We start from the raw sequence: 19,598 nt of genomic DNA on the forward strand, positions 1-19,598 counted from the left end.
GTGGTAATTAAAATGCTATGATTTCAGTTTACAAATTGAGAATTTGAATTCTCAAAATGAGGATATTTTCGTTTTCAATATAGTTGACTATTTCTTTCACTGTATACTAAACATTAAAATAAAACTTATCTGATGAATGCAGTTTTTTATTTAGTTTTTTTATGTGGCCCTTTTTGTTGAACGAATTCAACTTAATTGCTATATGCTCTTATGATATCCACTTAGTAAGACCCTACTGTTATGGCATTTGGTTGTGCGCCCTGGAAATCCTTGGACTGTCCATAATGGCGACGACAACGTTCTTCACTTGGCGCAATCAAAGCGCTGACCACTTCACAGGAGAAGGCGGTTGGAAGGAGCCAAAGCACCCAACCGACAAGCCAAGTGAATTCTGAATAACATAAGCCCGCTGGAGATGGAGAACTACGCCATTGTTCTGCGAAGACCGCTCGAGGACCCGACTTCTTGGAACCACCACCAATGTCATCAAAACTGCATTTAAGGCTTTAAGCTCCAGTCTGCAAGGCTGCGGGACATGACACAGTTTTCGGGATTAAAAAATATTAATGCTGTTTAAGCTGCACATTTGGGTCACAGCCTTGCCGCCTACTTAGCCCGTAATTAAAACACGGACCAGCCGGAAAACCATACTCAGCCGGGGATGTTTTGCCCAATGCAATCGGCTTAATGAGCGTCAACTGCTCTCCAAAGGGGTCAAGTGCCTACCCGGTACTTTGTGCCAAGGAAAAGCGGATGAAAAGTTGTCTAAAAATGGAAGCTTAAAATAAATTCTCGTGAAATTTCCATTCACCTTTCGGCACTTTTGGCTGTTAACCAACCAAAACGATTGATATATATTTTGCGTTGTAAAGTACATTAAAAAAAAAACATTAAAATTTTTTCTTTAAAACTTAAACAGAGTGAAAGACAGCCGTTAATTATGGTTAACTTTATTAAAAAACACAACGTTTCTATAAACAAATTGCTAATACGCCACGTATGCCCGATAGAAAGCTTACCTTATCAATGTATTGATCTTTTTTAAATAGGAAATAAAAATACAAGGCTAAGTTCTTAATTCCAGGACAAAACAAAAGCCACGTGAACAAAAATGTATTTAATGAATGGCAACAGTACGTTGAAAGTCGATGCTTACAAAAAGCTTTTCATAATTTAAACAATTTTTGTTTGTATTTTCACAATTTCTTTAGCCATAAAGTTTAACCACAAAAATTTGATATTCATATCGATTTTGTATAAAAGGGGTAGCGGGAAAAAAGTTATCTGCCTTTTGACATCAAAAGAAAAAAGGACGTTGTGTCAAACCAAGGCTTTGATTTTCACAAACCGCAATCGGCAAACGCAGTAAAGTGAATTCAAAAATGTTTCCGCCCCAACTGAACTACTATATAATCCGATTAAGTGGCCAAGCGCAAACTGTGAACTTTTAATTCGTATGCATAATGCATGCGGCCAAACTAGTTGTATGCAAGACTCCTAAGACCATTTACCACTTGAAATTTTGGGACATAAATGATAAATGCCATGCGCCATGGGAAAACCGCAAGGGGATTTTCCAAATTGACCCAACAATTTGTTGGGAATTTTACAGGACTTAATGGTAATGGTAACTATAGTATGTTAGCAGCAAAAGTAATAAATCATCCCATGAATCCCTCGATCCGTATACAGAAAAGCCGAGGGCGGAATGCAAATCTGAGCTTAATAATTCAGGGCTTGTTGAGTAAATTTATGCAGTCGTCGGCGGCTGTGAATAGCGATTACTCACCTCGCCGTCGTACAAATCGGAGGCGTACAGGTGATCAAAGGGCAGCGCGGCCAGAAGGTCCAGGGCGAACCATCCTCGGAAGTAATTGATGGCAATCTGCTTCGAATTGGAGACAACCTCTCCTTTGCGGGACACGAAGGTGGTGCGGAAGTTTAGCAGAATATCTGCAATAAAACGGCAATAAAGGTGAGCGGTGAAACAATGTTTACAATGCCCGCAACGAGACAAATTCAATTCCCATCCCCGCCCATTTGTGGATGATGACGATGATTGTGGCACCGGCTTCCACAGGTGGCCCATAAAAGAGACACCAATTGCTCTCCCTTTTGCGGGGGTATGGGTTATATTACTCGTGCGTTGATGGTGAATATTCAGTTAACCTAATGTTGCCATAACTTAGCTTTAGCAAAGACTGCCAAGCTTTTGTTCTCATAATGTTAGCTTTTATATATTCAATTCAATATTTTTTGTAAAGGCCTTTTAATTTCAAAGTCTTTTAGTCTTTCGGTTAAAAGAAAATAAGTCTAGTTGTAATTTATATTGTCGCAGATTTAAATTATGTTAAATCTAACAAAGTTATAAAATATATACTGTCTTACATGATGCATGTGTTCATGAACTAAATTTAATTTGTATTTAGCTTACTAAGTACATGCATTTTAAAACACTTTTAATTTAAAAAATGTAGACAATGGTGGATTTTATAGAAATTACTTGTATCTTATAATAATTTATAAATATGTCTTAAAGTATGCAATATTCTAATCGCAAACCATTTTTAGTCCAAAGTCCGATACAATTATTACAAAGGATGACGTTCCTGTTTTCTATTTCCTACTTATAGAAGCCTTTATAAATTTTTTTAAAACCTTATCATTGTCAAATTTTATAAGGAAGCTTTTAATTTCATTTATTGAAAAAAATTTAACGTGCTTTTAATCCTAGAAAAAGAATATCCGTTTTCCGCCCCTTGTCCAATCCACTCACCTACAATAAATAGGGCTTCCACAATCACATCCGACACCATTGGCTGGCGATCCGCTTTGGCAAACGCGGCATTGTATGGCACCATTAGGGCCACGTAGAAGGTGGCCACCAGAATCACCCAGTCCCAGATGCCCTTGAACACCCCGTAATGGGGCAGAATCAAGCGTGACTTTTTTATCGACTGGGTTTTGTACTCCGGAAACGGCGCCTCCGTCGAATGCATAAAATTCTGCAGAATAGATTGTGGGCAAATAGCATGAAATGAAATCCGGCACAAACATGAAAATTGAATTAATTTAATTGAACCTCTAGACCGATTAGTTGCCAACCTTGTTTTTTAATCACATTAGTTGATGTTTACAAATCCACCTTAAATTCCATCAACAGCCTTCGCTCTACACATAGACTTATTAAATTATCTTAACCAAAATATATGCATCTAAGTCATACACATTTTAAATTGATTTAGATTACTTTATATATGTTTTACATTTTCTTTTATTAAATTATAATTTAAGAAAGTCATTCTTATGCTTCAAATCCAAAAATTGACCCTAATTGTATACTAATTCGTGTTTAAATCAAAGATGCAGTCCATTATTTTATTAAATAGTTTTAAATCAAATATCTGTGAAACTCATTCGACGGCCTTAAATCCAGACTTTTACCAAATCGTACTAAATATTATATATTTAATATTTAAAAATAATATTCAATAATATTTTTAATTTTGGTATTCAGAGTTATTATATTTACTTCTGAAAATTTAGTGGTCCATTTATCTATTAAATTTGTGAATAGAAGATTTCAAACTATTTATAAATTGTCTTATGACTTAACCTTATCTGTAGATTGATTTTTCAATTTTCAGATTTTGCTCTATGCATCGAGGTAGACCATTTTAAAAATCACCGTGTTAATATGGTAATTTAATTTGACGTGGGACAACATTGTTCTTGTAGCCTGCTGATGATGGACGGTGGGTAAAACAACATATTGTGGCTGTGTTCACACTCCCCCTTCTCCGGCTGTCATACTCACATTGCCCAGTTTCAACTTGGTCTTGACACCGCCCTTTTCCGGCTTGTAGTGACCGGAAAGTTGGTAGAGGACCGCCCGACTGCGCCGGCGGCCCATGTTGCAGCCGGCGGGCACGTCCAGGTTGTTGCCCTCGCCCGCCTCCGCGTCCCCCTCGCCGCTGGATGGCGGTCCGCCCAGGCCAGGCAGTCCGCCCAGGCCCAGCATGCCGGCATTCGAGCCGGCCCGGAACCGCGCCCCCAAAAGGGCAGCTGTAAGGGCAAAAACTTACAGAGTCGCAACAAAAAAAAGAGCAAACCAAATCAGGGGGCGGGTGTTAAGGATGGGTTGGGCATGGGTTTTATTTTGTTTAGTAATTACAGTGATTTGCCGGATCGATGTGTGTTATTAATTAGAAAGAGCACAAAGAGAAAGAAACACATAGAATTGTACACATAAGACATTGTGAATTAATTGGCATAGTTAATTTTGGGACTATCTTTTTTTTATTTAAACTTTGCTTAGTTAAAAACGGTGGCAGTGCGGTTTAAAACATATTTTGAAAGCGTGTGTATGTGTTTTTGCACTCCCTCAGTGCCACCTCTCCTTGGTAAAATTTTCTAGAAATTTTGTCGACTTTCCGACAAGTTAAATAAAGCTTTCCTTCTTTAATGCTTGGCTCCATTTATTATTTTTGCTGAGTTTTATTTGAGCAGCTTAGTTGGCAAAAGATGGTTTTAGCTTTTAAGCATTGGTAAAACAAAGTTTCCCTTCTAAATGCTTGGTTTCCTTTTTAATTTTTGCTGGTTTTGTTAGAGAAACATTCAAATGGACAGTTTTAAAATTTAAAATAATGCTCCGACTCAAACCCTCATAATAACAGACACTTTTGCCCATTTTAACCTAAATGATATTGAACACTTTGCCACCCTCGAAGAATTTATATTCTCCTTCGATGCCTGACAAATATTGGCCAAGCTCTGGTCACCGCAACAAATCAGACGAATAAACATCATATTTCACAGGCGTACAAACAAAACTCGATAAGATTTCCCACCCACGAAATATCCTATATTTGGCACCGCAAAAGGCCCATTAAATTGAGTTTAATTCTATTTGTGTATGGTGACTCAAAAAGACAGGCATGCTATAAATAACAATTAGCGGGATGGTGAGAAATGGACCCAAAATGAATTTGATACGGTGCCCATACCATCGTGTGCTAATTACAAGAGAAAAGGAACACAAATTATGCAAACAGCACCCAAGAAAGTGACCATTTTTTGTCAGTTTTTCCTGTTTTCATTTCATCTAATTTCTTTTATATACTACGGCCAAATTTGTTGACCGAAATATGATTTCAATTTTAAGACCCACAACCCCCGAAAATTCCAGTTTGACTCCGGTGCTGTCATATCAAAATGCCAATTAGGCCGGGACCGCCACCTCTTATACATATATACTATATATATACAGATCCGTAACCAGGCAACAGCCGACTAACACAAAAAAAAAGGTCAGAGAATAAATTAAAGATAAAAAAGTATCTCAGTTTACGCTCCATGCATACACAAATGTTTTTTCATGGCAGAACGACATAAAAAAGGTGGAATACTTTAACAAAATATTCACAACTCTTGAGGGAAACGAGGGGAAAATTCACTGACAGGCCTAATGATGTGTGAAACGATGGTCATCATCGCTTAACTGTCACAGTGTGATAACGATTATGGCCAAGATAATTCCATTTCAAATCCGCCACATCAAAACGCGCTTTATCCCAAAATTTTGAACACTGCTCGCCTAATTACCTTGACTCACAATTCCACCACCTCCAACCCGCCGGATTTTCCTTGCGGCCTTTGTCACAGCATTAATTTCCCATTGACGTGGATCGGCACTCGAAATTTTCCAGCCAGCTTGATTCGAGCTGGAAATTGGGTTTGCCAAGGTTGGTTGGCCCGGACCTAATTTCATTTGCATAAATTAACAAAAATTGAATCAAGCCCGACCGCTGCTTTGGTTTCAGTATAGATTTATTCGATAACGACAATGAATTTCATCTGACTGGTTTCTAGCATCGATTGCCTGTCCGTCGCTCAATGGCCAAGTTAATGAAATTCATTACCGAATGTTGGCCGCCAAGTAAATGTGTGTGTCCGGCTAACAAAATTACATGATATAAGCCTTCGGCTGCAGAATATTGCAAGTATTTGTTGCACTTGCGATCCACGTGTGCAACATGCAACATCTGGCAAGCACTGGGTGTGAATTTCGATTCCCTGTGAAAGGATTGATTGCGGGGTATATTGAACTGAAACAGCAACAGGTACAAGTGACGATAAGCATTTAAAATATTTATTGAAATATTAAGAACTTTATTTCGACATTACCTTCAGATTGATTTCAAACTTACTGTTGCCTTTGGAGTGTATTGCACATATGTATTATACTAATTGGGAGACTACGTTCATATCGAATAAAGAATTTTATACACATGATCAAAATATTTCCTAAAAAAAAGTTGGAATAGGACTTCAAAACGCGGAAACTAGGAAACAAAATTAAACGACCAATTGACCCACCAAAACCAACAAAAGATATTAAATACTAAAGAATTCCTTGCAAGAACAAGCCACTAAAGTACTAACATCAAAATGTCGATCATCTAATTCACCAGTTCTTGTCCTGAATTTAAGGGCCATCAATGCCATCAGCACAAGATAATTTAAAGCGTCACAGTGAGGTGGCTTTGGGGACACAGAAGGTCTTTGCCTTCCTGTCAGTCGAGCATACGATGCAGCAAATCCTCTTAGGACTCTCCTGGTCGAACTTCAAGTGGCTTCTGCCCGGTTTGCATGGCCGTAAATCTGCAGGCCAGCAAACAGAAGACAGACGGCAGCAGGCAGCAGGCAGCAGCAACAACAGATGAATAACGACGGTAATAAAGCTGCAAATGAAAAGGTCAAAGGGCGGGGGGCACTGTTTTTTTATCCCTGCATTAGCTGAATTCCTCGGCGACACATGCGATTCGAGAATGAAGTAGAGGTAGAGTAAAAGTGCCTTGGATATAAGTTGCGAGGCTGTCAGAACTGTTCGAGTGCTGCATCAATATTTCAGGATCCTTTGGGGACCAAAACACAGCACACGTGTGCCGGTGTGTCCAACTTTTTTGTCTGATTAATCCAGTGAATTAGACAGAGGGCATATTTGATGTGCATAGCTTAGATGGAAAAGAACTGGCAAACAAAGTCATTTTGGCCATGGCTAATTAAGGTAAATGCTTTCATTGAACTCCGCAAAAGAGTCGAGACCAATTATAAAAGTTTAATTTTACTCAACTCTCTGCTTAAAAGGCATTAGCCGAAATGCGAATATTTAATGTGACTCATTGCAATCATAATCATTACGAATTCATATACTTTTGATCGGCTGTGGCTGGCATACCGAAAAAACTGCGCGTGAAAGATGAGATTTAAATTAACGTTGAAATATGGTATGCATACATTCAGTTGTCAGGGACACGCGCTAGGCGAAAAGGGGAAAACGGATGAAAAGTCGGCAAGGAACTCAAAGAAGCGACCGCAGCCAGTCAGCCAGCCGTAGAACCTTCCTTCCCAGCTCCTCATTTGCACAGTTTCCCAATTTCACAGTTTCCCAGCCAGGAAGCTTACTCTCGCTTTGCCAAGACCAAGCGAACCCAAAAGTTCCACAGAACTTTGTTGGTATATTTCTGGACGAGAGTTGAGGTGACACGCTGACACAGCTCGAAAAAGGTACTAATAACTAATGTCAGCTCTTGACTGAGGAATACTCTGACCTAAGATTTATAGTTATGGCCTCTTTATATTCTAAACTCCTGAACTTGCTGAACAGCTAAATCTTTTATTTTATATCAGCAACTTATTTTGAAATGGATCTTGAAGGTACTGAGATTAATTTGTGAAATGCCCCAGGAACTACACTTAAAATATTCAGCAATTTATTTGGCACTGAGTCTTAGAGTTACTGCGGTATATACATCAAATTGCAAACACAAAAAAAAATTTTAAATTAAGTTAAAAGCCCACTAAATATTCCATCTTTTTTTATAAATATAATTTTAATTGGAATAAAAAGTACATTTAATATAATTGTTAAGCAGCAATTAATCACTAAAGCATTTAATTGCAGCACAACTTAAAATAAGAAACCTTTCTAGAGCACAGCAGCTTTTAGATTAAAATATCCTTTGATTTACTTTATTACATAGTGTATATTTTGGCATATTCATCCGCATTAGTGATATGTCACAATATTATAGCAGTAGCAGTCTGCTAGAAGTAGTGGCTAAACCAACCGAAATATTTCGCCATTTGGACTGATCTGAGGGAATGCATCAGTGTTGGCTTGTTTATGTGTAAGCGCTTATTAATTCATTATTTTGGGGGGCTTGGTGGTGTGCGATTTTCTATGTAAGTGGGTATTTGTGGCTTTTTGTGCACGCTCGGGTTTTCGGCGGTTGGGTTTTCAGCTAGTGCATTATTTATACCAGTTGCTTTACTTTTTTCGACACAAAGTGTGGAAGTGAGTGTATACTTACCGCTATCACATTCCTCGTTCACATTCATCTCCAGCATTTTGGTGTGTGTGATGTCCTTGTGGGAGGCCAAAAAGAGCACCACATCCCGCTTTTCGTTCTTGATGGGCACAATGTCGAACAAGCACCAAAACGGAGCACCTGCAATGAGTTTTTCCTTTAATCAGCGGCACAGAAAATGAATTTGCACTGGTATCGCGCATACGCCACGGGGTACACTACGTGGTCGCCTAGCTCAATATTTGGCCTTGCAGTGTGCAGTGTGCAGTGTTCACCGTGGCTGTGAATTTCATTTGCAGCTGCATAATTGAATCCTCATCGATACAACCTCAACTTCATCCCAAATTAAAAATAGGACTCAGTTTTTAATTAGCTGTTGGATACCTTCAAAACGCCATCAATTTATTTGGCTTGAAATTAATAAATAAATTGCATGGCAATTCAATTAGATCGCAATTATTGTCCAGGCCTGCATTTTAATTATCTCCCGCTAATTACACACCCAGCCCGAGGTCAACCAGATCCAGTTCACCCTCAGTCTGCCGCAGCCAATGCATAATTAATATAACATAGCCCCGGCACACACGCGATAAGAAAGCCCAGGGGTAGGAAAAGGGGTGTTCTACACTCTGAAAAAAGCCACATACGAAATCAAAACAGTATTTCGAGAAATGTTGTAAATTAGTTTAGCTATTAAACTATATTGCGTTGTTCCACCTAATTATAATATTTTTAGCAGTAGATCTTTGGCCTTGGGCAGGTTTTAAGAACTACTGTTAAATAGTTAATACTAAAATTAATTTTAGTATTATAAATCAAATGCTGTACTTAAATATTTTAGCGGTAGAACTAAATTTCTCCAAGTATCAGCACATCATTTCAATGCCCAACAGCAATCGGTTAAAAGTTTTAAACGCTTGGCTAATTAGAAAACTTACACTCAAAGTTAATGGATCCATCCATCCGTCTTGGGCTTATCTCTGCGTTGGCCTTTGTCTTGATTAATTGTGACCTCATTAGGGCTACAAAATACCGCGGGCTGGACGTGCGAAAATGTTAAGAGCACAATTTATTGTACGCCCAGCATGTCAACGAGCCGTGGCAAATTGTAAGAATATAGATGGGTGGAGATGGGTGGAGATGGTTGTCCTGCAAGAGTTGAACATGAACATGAGCCCCCCTGGGAAGCCACAGGAAACTAGTTTAAGTCTGTCGCGCTTAACCCAATCAAGAACAGAGCTGAACAGAACCGCCACAAAAACAAGGCGACAGCCACTGACTTAAATTATAAGTCAATCGTGGTTGTGTTCTTGGCAAACTCTGAACAGGTGCGACCACAATTGATTGGCAACTTTTCACTCTTGTGCGGGTAGTTTTTGCAACTTTTGTCATCTGTGAACGAACAGCCGAAGAAAAGCAATAACACTCCCTTTATGTGCACAAGAAAAGCTCACCAGTTATCCGGAAATGGAAGGACAATAGAATGCTCCTGTTGCATGAATGCCAAAATGACAGAGGACTTTCAAAGAAATTCAAAGCTACTCAAAGGCCACACATAAGCCTTGCTGTATTGAATTCGGAAAATTGTCCATTTCTGATTTACATGAAGTTAGAGGGCCAGTATTTGCAATACAATGGGAAGGTCTTAATTGGAACTACCAAAGTTTTGATATTCTTGGATATGACTATTTTAAAATTTGTATACATTTATTCAGCACTTTGGCTCTTTGGTGCTAGAACAAACTCAATAGAAGAAAATATATCTTTATGAAGGTCATTCCAATTAAGTTCGTTTTTTGGCCCAGACATTACATTTATTTATTTGTTTTTATTGCTCCCTAGATAAACTAAGTTAACAAACTATTTTATAATGGGTCTTTTTTAAGATTATGGCATACATTAAAAAACTTTTTGAAGTTTAATAATAAAGGAAGTATTTATTTATTAATTGTCTTATGTCTATTAATGTTGACAACTTTTATTATAAAATCTTGTCAATTTTCTTAGATTAAGAATTGAAATAGATGGGGTGATGAAACATATTAACCTAATTTCTAGACCCCCAGCTAATCAAGATTTCAATTTTTTTAATGATGTCTCGCCTTCTTGCAGCTTATTAAGCTCAGAAAGTTTTATCCTGTGACCATCGGCGACCACAAGCCCAGAAATAATTTCCTTTCTGGGCACACTACGCCCCCATTTTCATGAAAATTTTTAATTAAAAAGGAGGCAGAAACAAAACAATTTTCGCAGCATTCCCGCACATCGTTATTTGGACGGCTTACCTTCCTTCTTGTAGAAAATAACCTCCAGCTTAAGTTCCATCTTATTGGAGAGACTTTTCTCGATTTGCTGCTTGTGCTCCTCCTTCGTATCCGGTCCGTAAAGGAAATGACATGAGCAGCCTGTTTTGTGTACGCCGGAATTCGGCCCGGAGTTTGCGATTGCGTTTGTTAGCAATTGAATAAAATGGCACAATACATTCAAATGAGTATTCAAGTGTTAAATAAGTTGAGTCGTCCTTACCCTTTTGCATAATTTGCGCGCGTGAATATCCTGTCAAATCCACGAACCCATCCGAGCAATAAACAATTGGATTGCCATTTGCCTGCGCATTGCCGAGCACAAAGTTCGAGTCTGAAAATAGGGGGGGAGAAAAGTTTGGTGGGTGAGTTTGCTGCGGGAAAAGCGGTAACAGCAATGGGGAAATGTACTATAGTTGGGCAAAATGGCAAATGCGGATGGTGAATGTGATGGTGAAGAATGATGTTCAGCTGCTTTCATTTGCCATGAAATATTGTCCCGACAAACAACGGTAATAAGACAAGTCCTGCTGTGTGTCCTTTTCATGCAAAAACAAGACTAACGGACTCAAGTTGGTTGCCCGTCGCCTTAAAATGCACATTTTACCATTTTGCCAGAAAAATGTTTTCTAAGAATTACACAACCCGAAATATCTTTAACTATCAACTAAAACTGTATATAAGGAATGTAAATAAGATTCCATCAACATGATATTAATTTTTTATAGAAATGTTCCTTTAAAAAAATTGTTGCCCAAAATAGTTTTCGTCATTAATATACTACCTTTTTCATAAAGTATGTAATACCCTAAATTAAACAATATAAAAACTGACCTTAAAAAGCGTTTTTAATTTTTAATAAAGTTTATAATAATACTGAGCATTGAGTATTATTAAAAATTTAGACTTTCCCCTTTATACAGAGATCCAAATAATCTAGATCTAGTCTTTGACAAAATTTTCCTTAATAGAAAGCAAATTAAAAATAGAAAATACATAAAATCCCATAAAACCTGTCCCACAATAATAAGCTTACCATATGAACAGTAAATCTGTTCTTCTATAATAAAATTCGTTTTACTGTGTTTCTTTTGGCATATTTCATTTTCTGGTACAAAGAATGCCATATTACTATGAATTTAACCTTTTTCTTTTATGACTTTGCCATTTGCACTTGACCTTCATGTCTGGGACATGCTGTGAACAATTTTTATTGTTTGTAGAAATACACGAAAAATTTCAGCAGCATTTAATTAAGTTTTCGGGCAAGCTCGCTGCAGGAAATGAAATTACTCTGTACCATTTGGCCAGTTCGAAATTCTGGTATCCTGGGACAATCCTGCGAAATCCAGCCAGTGGGTAGCTCCCTGTATTTGCGCTCTATGCATTTATTTATAGCTTTTCTAAGGTACACAATTCAATAAGAGCCAGCTTTTCCCGGCGTGCTTTCCTCTTTATTTACCTTTTCAATGCAATTTCATAAATAGAAACGTATCCCACTCCCACGTCTGTTACTGAAGCAGTGTGAATAGAACGAGAAAGATCGTAATTGCCGACACAATAGACAGATTATAGGGGGAGATATGGGTCCAATATGTACATATGAGGAAAGTAAGGATGTGGATGCATTAAATTGAATTGAAAGACAAACCATCTGAATGGCAGCTCGAAATGAAAACTCATATGGCAAACAATAAAGATAATCTGCATGTGTTTGTTCAACAACAATATCAGCAAGTCATAGATATGTTCTAGAAATGAATTGTAATTGCAGTAATTGCATTTATTAGTAATCAAGGACATTTATTCGCTGGAAACTCTGGAAAATTGGCAATGAATTGTTTACATACACTCTTAGCGAGGAAACTGTAAATTGATTGTTAAATACTTTATTCTCCAGCCGCCGCAACAACCAACAAATTAAAAGCAAATTTACTTAATGTGTGGCATCAATAAAAAGTTTGGTTAAAGTGCAGTGGTCGCATTAAGAATTAAATGCACACGTGGCTGCAAATCGGATTTAATTGTTTGCACTCTAATTGGTTGTATTTATAGCTACACTTAAATGGAAACGTATCAAGTGCAAAAAGAATGATTGCTACATTTTTATATGACCTTTTGATGGTAAGCTTTCTGTTTTTATCAGGTAATTTGTAATACAATTCAATGTTTTACCTGTGCAAAATATTTTTTCATATATTTGCATTTACATTTGTAATAAATACACAACACACAGTTTACGGAAATATCACTTGGCAGCCGTAGGCAAAATCACTTGCAGGATGCTTTTTGTTAGTCGGCTGACTTCGACTCACATATAGCACTCATTTAATATGCTTACTTTATTATTTATGCCTCGTAAAACCTTTTTAATCCCCCTGCCGGCTGAGCATTTCATTTCATGTTCAGAGTTTGTGACAACTCGTAAAGACAATTATCGCTCCCTATGCCTTTCTGTGTGCGAAATAAAACAATTAATTTATATGTGGGTGGACTGACATGTTTTCTCGAAGCAGGAACACGGCCATGTCACCATGTGTGTGTCCTGTCAACGTTGGCCAAACCCAAAAGGAAACTCCTAGTCCAGATGGGTTTTCGTGGGCTTAAAACAAAAAAGAGGACACAGATTAGCCTCCAAATCAATAGATCAGAAAATGAAAGCCATAGATTGAAAAAAACTTACACCCTTTTATGGCTAACAGTACAGACCAAATAGCTAGCAGTTAATTAAAAAGTATTAAATAATGTAATATTGAAAACAAAATACAGCTGTGGCCATTATAACAGTAAGTGACTAAACCATACCTTTGAGGTATAGGAAAACTTTCGTTTTAATTTATCTTAATGTTTAGTAACAGAGAAATAAAATACTTTTGATATTGTATAAGCTTATAGTTTTGATTGCTTAAAATACAAAAAAAAAACTCTTTGAAATGTAATGTTTTTTCTTTCTTGAATCACTACATTAAAGTACGAGGAAACACGAAAAGAAAATACCTTGGCAACCAAGAAGGGGCGCAGCTTAATTTACTGTTTACCATTTTTTGCTCTCAAAGGAATATATTTTTTTAAGGCTTCCACGAGTATCCTCTTTTGTGTATTTTGTTTCGCGAAGAAATGGGTGGGAAAAATTGGCATGTACGTACGGCGCCATATAGTTTTAATTTCCCAGCACAGTGAGCTGTATTTGCTAGATGTGGAGATTTTCAATATGGATAAGGTCTTTCCACACGCGGATCCATATATACTATGTACACATATAGAACAACAATTCGTGACCAGTCGGCAGTTTTCCCTACGCGCAAGCACTTAACTGCCATGTCCCCCTGAGTCCTGGTCCCAAAATCGAGAGAAGTACACGCAGAAAAAGCGGAATAACAAACCTAGACTAAAAAAAAACTTTCATAAAACAATTTGGAATATTTAATGGAAAATCAAGTACTATTTAAAACTAAATCAGCTCATTCTAAAAATAACAAATCCTTAATTATTCCTTTCTCTGTTTTTTGATATTAATATTTTTTAATTTTATTTCTCTTTCACTGCACAAAAAATAGAACACGGATGCCTGTTCTCGGAAATCTCGTATATGTACTTTTTTACGAGTTGCCAGCTTCAGTCGGGGCTCTCAATAAAAAGTGTCATAAATATAACATTACAAAAACCATACAAAACGATATAAGACTGACGGGGAATCGCTTGGCATTAGCATTAGCAATAGCCTGGACATTAGTATTTCACTTGACTTACGGGTACCATCGAACCGCGTGGCGATTGTGTCCAGGAATGTGTTCTGGGGCGCTAGCAGCCCCTTGCGGGCTGGCATGGGAATGGTGGGGCCGGTGCGCCTCTTAAAGCGCTCTTGGGGGCGTGGCAATGCTGTAATAGAATGGGAAATCCCTTATTAATTTGATTGAAAATGTTCAATGAGGATATTAAAATTCAAAAAGGTACATAGCTTGACAACAAGATTTTGTGTATTGCCAATTTATATTCAATAGTGCATAGCAATAATAAAAGTTAAAACTTAACTTAACTATACGTGCAGTAGAAATAAATTAATATCATAGAGGTAAAAAAATTAATATCATCAACTCAATAAGATTATGCGATTGCTAGTTCATATTCAATAGTGAATTATGTAATATAAGGGCAAAACCTTATAATTTTATTGTAAATTTGCATACGTTTTAGTATCCTGTTGCCCAATGTGGAGTTTAATGTTAAAAATATTTTATTTTCAGACTGTGTTTTTTATCATAATAATAATTATTCATTCATGGATTTTAAATTGTTAGGGCTGTTTAATTAGAGTTTGTCTTTGTCGACGAAAACTAATAACTTTATGTTAAAATGAGCACTTTTTATACCCTTGGTTTCTATAACAGTGCAATTTTTTCTTGCTCGCTAGTTCACTTTAGAGAACGTCTACTGTGTTTATTTTAATTGACTTTTTTTGATTTATACCCAATGCATTGTGTGCTCTTCGACGGGCTTCCATTTGTTTTTATTTATTGAGCCAACAGCGCAGTGATATGAAAATATTTGTATGCCAACACACTTTTTCAGTCAGCTAGTAGAACAATGGAAACTGAACTTAAATGGGAAAACATTGCGAATCAATTTAGCACAGTGCGCTGAGGTGTGCACATCAAAGTGGACTGTTATTTTGCCGTTGATAGGCTAATTTGTTTTTGCCCGCAGGTGCTGGTCGCGTTAATTTTCAGCAACAATGAATACGAGCGGTCAAACGGCAGCAAACAAATAACCGCAACCGCAACAGCGACAGCTGTTCAGCTCTTTTACGGAGTAAAACTAACAAAAAAGTCGAGTACTGATAAGAATTGAACGTCACAGGCGGCATGTTGACATTGGAAATACTGGGGATTAGGCCAAGGAATAAACTCATTTAAAAGGGTTATTCACCAGTTGTTTGAGTTTCCCATGCGATACGTTTTCAGACAGATTACTAAATTAAAACTAAAAATTATTGACTCCAAATAATGTTTTTTAAGCCATCCCTTCAAGAGTGAAGCTTGCACTATTTTATTTTCATTGCAAATATATTTTTTTCCTTTTTTTATCACAAAACCACCAGAAGAATTGGATTTCCCACAAAATAACAGATGCTAATTTGATCGCTGCTTTTACGTTTTTAGAACAACTTATATTTTTCAGGTTTTATTACACGGCTTTTTGTGTTCTCCCATATTATTAATCTACCTGATATTCTTTAAATATACAAAGCTAAGACAAAAACTTTAATATATAGAACAAAGATATTCTTAATAAAACATCATAGTTGAGTGACTAAATTCCACCAAAACCAAGTCACTATAATCAGACCTGACTAAATATTCTAAAAAAATACAAATTTAAAGAAATTTAACTCAAATCAAATATTTAAGCACCATAAGTTAGTGACTAAATTCCACCCAATCCATGTCAATATAATTAAACCCTCCTTGATATTCTCAAAAAGACGAATTCATAGAAATGTAATTCAAATAAGGTATTCACTACACTTAATTAAACATCATACAGAGCTTAGGAACTAAATTCCGGCGAATTCAAATACCCACGTACCCTAACAAGCTTGTTTACTATTCCCTGCTTTTGATAACATGTCCGATACAGAGCTAAACCCTGTAAGCCAGCCTGTAGCCCTCAACCTTGTCGGAACATTCGGTTAGCCATCGAATGCATTTCTGATTAATATGCCATTATATGGGGGGCGTAACCACTAGGCAACCCCACTGAGTGGGTGAAAAATGCAGATCCACGCACACACATATTGCTTGTGCGGTAGTACCGCAAAATTTTCATTTCCAACATTTCCGGCGACCAGCAGGTGGCAGGCAGCATATGATTTCTCCAATCTGGTAAACCTCGACACAAGTATGGGTATTCGTATCTGTATCTGTATCTGCATATATATGCGGCGGCATCTGCAACTGTTTGCGAATGTGTGTGTGCAATTTCCGTTTCCGCCTTATTCCACATGATTAGGCTGATGATACTTGGGTTTTCCTCTCCTCTCAACTCACATCAAAAGTTTTTCCCTTGCGAAAAAGGGCAGAGAGATTTCTTTTGCCAAAGTTAGGTCGTGGTAAAAGTTATTTGTGCCTGCAAAATAATCAATGCAAGTGTTGGTTGTGTTGGCAAAATCAAAACTCAAAGTGAATTTTCAATTTCATAAATGTGCATAGCACATTTTCATCCAGCTAACAAGTATTCAACGGGAAAAATGACCTTGTTGAAAATACATAAAAAAAACTTTCAAGCTGGGAGGAAAAACGAGTTTTTTTAATATTTGTAGCATTGTAATGCAGATAGCAATTATAAATTGTTCATGTTGGCCTTTGTTGGGAATTTATGCTTGATATGCAGATAAATAGACAAAGTTTTAATAACAAAACCAAGCTATGTATGTTATTGAATAACAGGAGCTTTGGATAAAGTTGTCATCACTATTTAAAAATGTTTAATTACTTTTTAATAACACATATTAAATACATTGATTCTACTAAAATATTTTGAAGACCTGACTCTATAATAACAATAGCCTAATAAGAAAAGCTTATTTCCTTACAAGAAAGTCTGGTTAAAAAATTTCACAAAAAAGGTTTTAATAAATGGGCGATTTCCTAGCCACGTTGCAGATATGTGATCAGGCCATCTTGGCAGAAAGGAAATTATCTTTAAAGAAGATTAACAGCAGGAAAATACAGGCAAACACCCCAGGGAACTCAACTCAAGCTATGACCAGCATCTGGGAAATTCCTCATACCAAAGTCCGGCGTTCATTTAAGCAAATTTGGCTTATTCGGAAGCACAGCTACCTAATAACCACGTTAAGGCGAAATCGTCTTGTAAGAGGGCGAAACGAGTTTGGAATTTTTAATTCCGCCTGCCGCATGTGGCATATTTTTTTGTCGTTTTTTTTTTATTTTTGGTGAAGGAGGGAACTGCAGACTTCCGAAAAAACGGCACGTGCCCCATAAAAAAAAGCGAGGAAAAGTGGCTGTCCGGGGACAAGGGAATGCAGGGAAAGCGAAAATATGCTTTTCTGGCCATCCCACACACTTGGCTGACCAATAAAAGGAGAGGCAATGGAACTCAGAAGAAAACTCAATTGCCCCAATTTTATTCATCCCATTGGCAACCTGCCCACGTGATTTACACGGAAACAATTTAGCAAAGGCATAGTGAAAATTCAACTTTATAATTTAATTATAAAGAACAAAAACCATCTTATAATTAATCTTTCATAAAAGTATGTCGTGAGATTTATATATAAAGTTCTTAAAGCAAAAACCATCATACAAATATTTTTTCATAAAAGTTTTTTTTGTCTGAATATATAAAATTCTTTAAAAAACAAAAATAATTATTCTTTCATAAAAGTATGGTGTATGACTAATATCTAAAACTCTTTAAAGAATAAAAATTGACTTATAGTTATTCTTTCAGAAAAGTGTTTTGTAAGATATATATATATATTTCTTTAAAAGCAAACATTTATTTTAAAATCCATAGCTAACCCAATAATATACTTTTAAAATTAAAACAGAGCGTTGTCCGAATAGGTGTTTTTATAAAACACGCTTATTAAAAAATGTGTTTAATTAATAAAACAATATTATTTATTCAAAGAACATATTTATTTAACAAACATTTTGGTAGTGCAGTTAAGGACAGAAAAAATTAATAAAATGAACCACTTTGCATAGGTTTATTTTTCCAAGTGTGAGAACCCTATTAATCCTCGCCAGCTGCATTTTTGTGACTCCTTCTTCGCTGAACCTTGCTCTGGATAAAGCCGCGGATCAGCTTATGGTGATTTACCACCAGGTCGAACCACAGGTTCATGTCCGACTCGAAATTAAATGCTGGCATGGCAGCCATATCCGCCCGGAATCCACGGATGTAGTAGGACACATCCTTGGGCCAAGGACATCGCTTGGGAACATTACTAAATCGATCCATATGCTTGCGGCCCAGTTGGATGAAGGCGATCTGGTTTTTATTGGACAGCAAACTGCAGCCATCGATTCCGGAGAGATTGAATAAGGTAAAATCAGCGCCCTGACGTCGCGGTAAAACAATTCTCATATTTACAAAGAACTTGATTACAGGCTTTTGGAATTGCAGCTCAATGTTAAAGGAAGGCCTCTTAACACTTTTACTCAAACCACATTTTAAACGTGATAACATCTCCTCAGGATCTTCACTAAAGCAGGTGCAGTTCGTAAAAACCATGTCAAAATTGGCCTAAAAAATTACATTTTATAACACTCTTTATGCATTTAATAACATAAAATGTACCTTTGCATTTGCATGATAATAAATACAAGAAAAAATGAACACTATAATCACGTAGAATTTACTGTACATAATGTTATAGCAGTGGCGCACAATTTCGGAATAAATTATTATCATTTGCCATGGTTAATTACGACCTACAAGCTGTAATCCATTTGACTAATTACTCTCGTTTATAATAAGCTGTATTTTTTCGTGCGAAGCGTTAATTGACAAAGATATTTCACGTGATTATGGAGCAATGTTATAAATGATCCGATTTAAAAACTATGCCATTAGTGATTTAAACTAAAAACAGCTTAAATTATTGAATGAGAATTTAAAGAGCTTACTTATTGCTAAGAGTTTAATTATTGATGCTGCATAAGACATGCCATAAATAATCTTCCAATGCATATATCAACATCCTTTTCAATATTTCGTAGCTCATTGTTCATTATTGTTTTAATGGGGCAGGCAAATGGGCCTGTTCAGCTCAATAAACGCTTGCAGCCAGCTGTATTTAAGTCTTGATTTGCTCCACTATCGCAAACAATGGTGATTGTTATTTTAGCATTAGTCACGCATCAGGAGATTTTGGTTTCGAGTTTTCCATTTA

At 36.8% G+C, this 19,598-nt stretch overlaps 2 protein-coding genes across 6 annotated transcripts in view; both read right to left on the reverse strand.

Annotated features, from left to right (window-relative positions):
* The window catches only part of LOC128253650 (potassium voltage-gated channel subfamily H member 8), a 65,511-nt gene that overhangs the window by 19,208 nt on the left and 26,705 nt on the right, over window positions 1–19,598 (reverse strand). For 2 of the 5 annotated variants that reach the window (XM_052982242.1, XM_052982240.1), the window contains exons 1-8: window positions 15,143–15,434; window positions 14,426–14,554; window positions 10,899–11,009; window positions 10,658–10,777; window positions 8,376–8,513; window positions 3,818–4,065; window positions 2,777–3,005; window positions 1,790–1,953 (exon numbers count right to left, since the gene is read on the reverse strand). In XM_052982242.1, the coding sequence (XP_052838202.1) occupies window positions 1,790–1,953; window positions 2,777–3,005; window positions 3,818–4,065; window positions 8,376–8,513; window positions 10,658–10,777; window positions 10,899–11,009; window positions 14,426–14,554; window positions 15,143–15,176 (1,173 nt within the window). In that variant the 5' untranslated portion in view covers window positions 15,177–15,434. Of the gene's footprint in view, window positions 1–1,789; window positions 1,954–2,776; window positions 3,006–3,817; window positions 4,081–8,375; window positions 8,514–10,657; window positions 10,778–10,898; window positions 11,010–14,425; window positions 14,555–15,142; window positions 15,435–19,598 lie in introns of those variants that run through there. The other 3 variants (XM_052982239.1, XM_052982238.1, XM_052982241.1) reach the window with 2 other exon arrangements.
* On the reverse strand, window positions 18,437–19,003 carry LOC128253655 (uncharacterized). The gene has a single exon (XM_052982247.1). The coding sequence runs from the start codon at window positions 18,935–18,937 to the stop codon at window positions 18,437–18,439; it is 501 nt and encodes a 166-aa protein (XP_052838207.1). The 5' UTR covers window positions 18,938–19,003.

Source organism: Drosophila gunungcola (genome assembly GCF_025200985.1).
Source record: "Drosophila gunungcola strain Sukarami chromosome 2R unlocalized genomic scaffold, Dgunungcola_SK_2 000004F, whole genome shotgun sequence".
Taxonomy (NCBI): Eukaryota; Metazoa; Arthropoda; class Insecta; order Diptera; family Drosophilidae; genus Drosophila; species Drosophila gunungcola.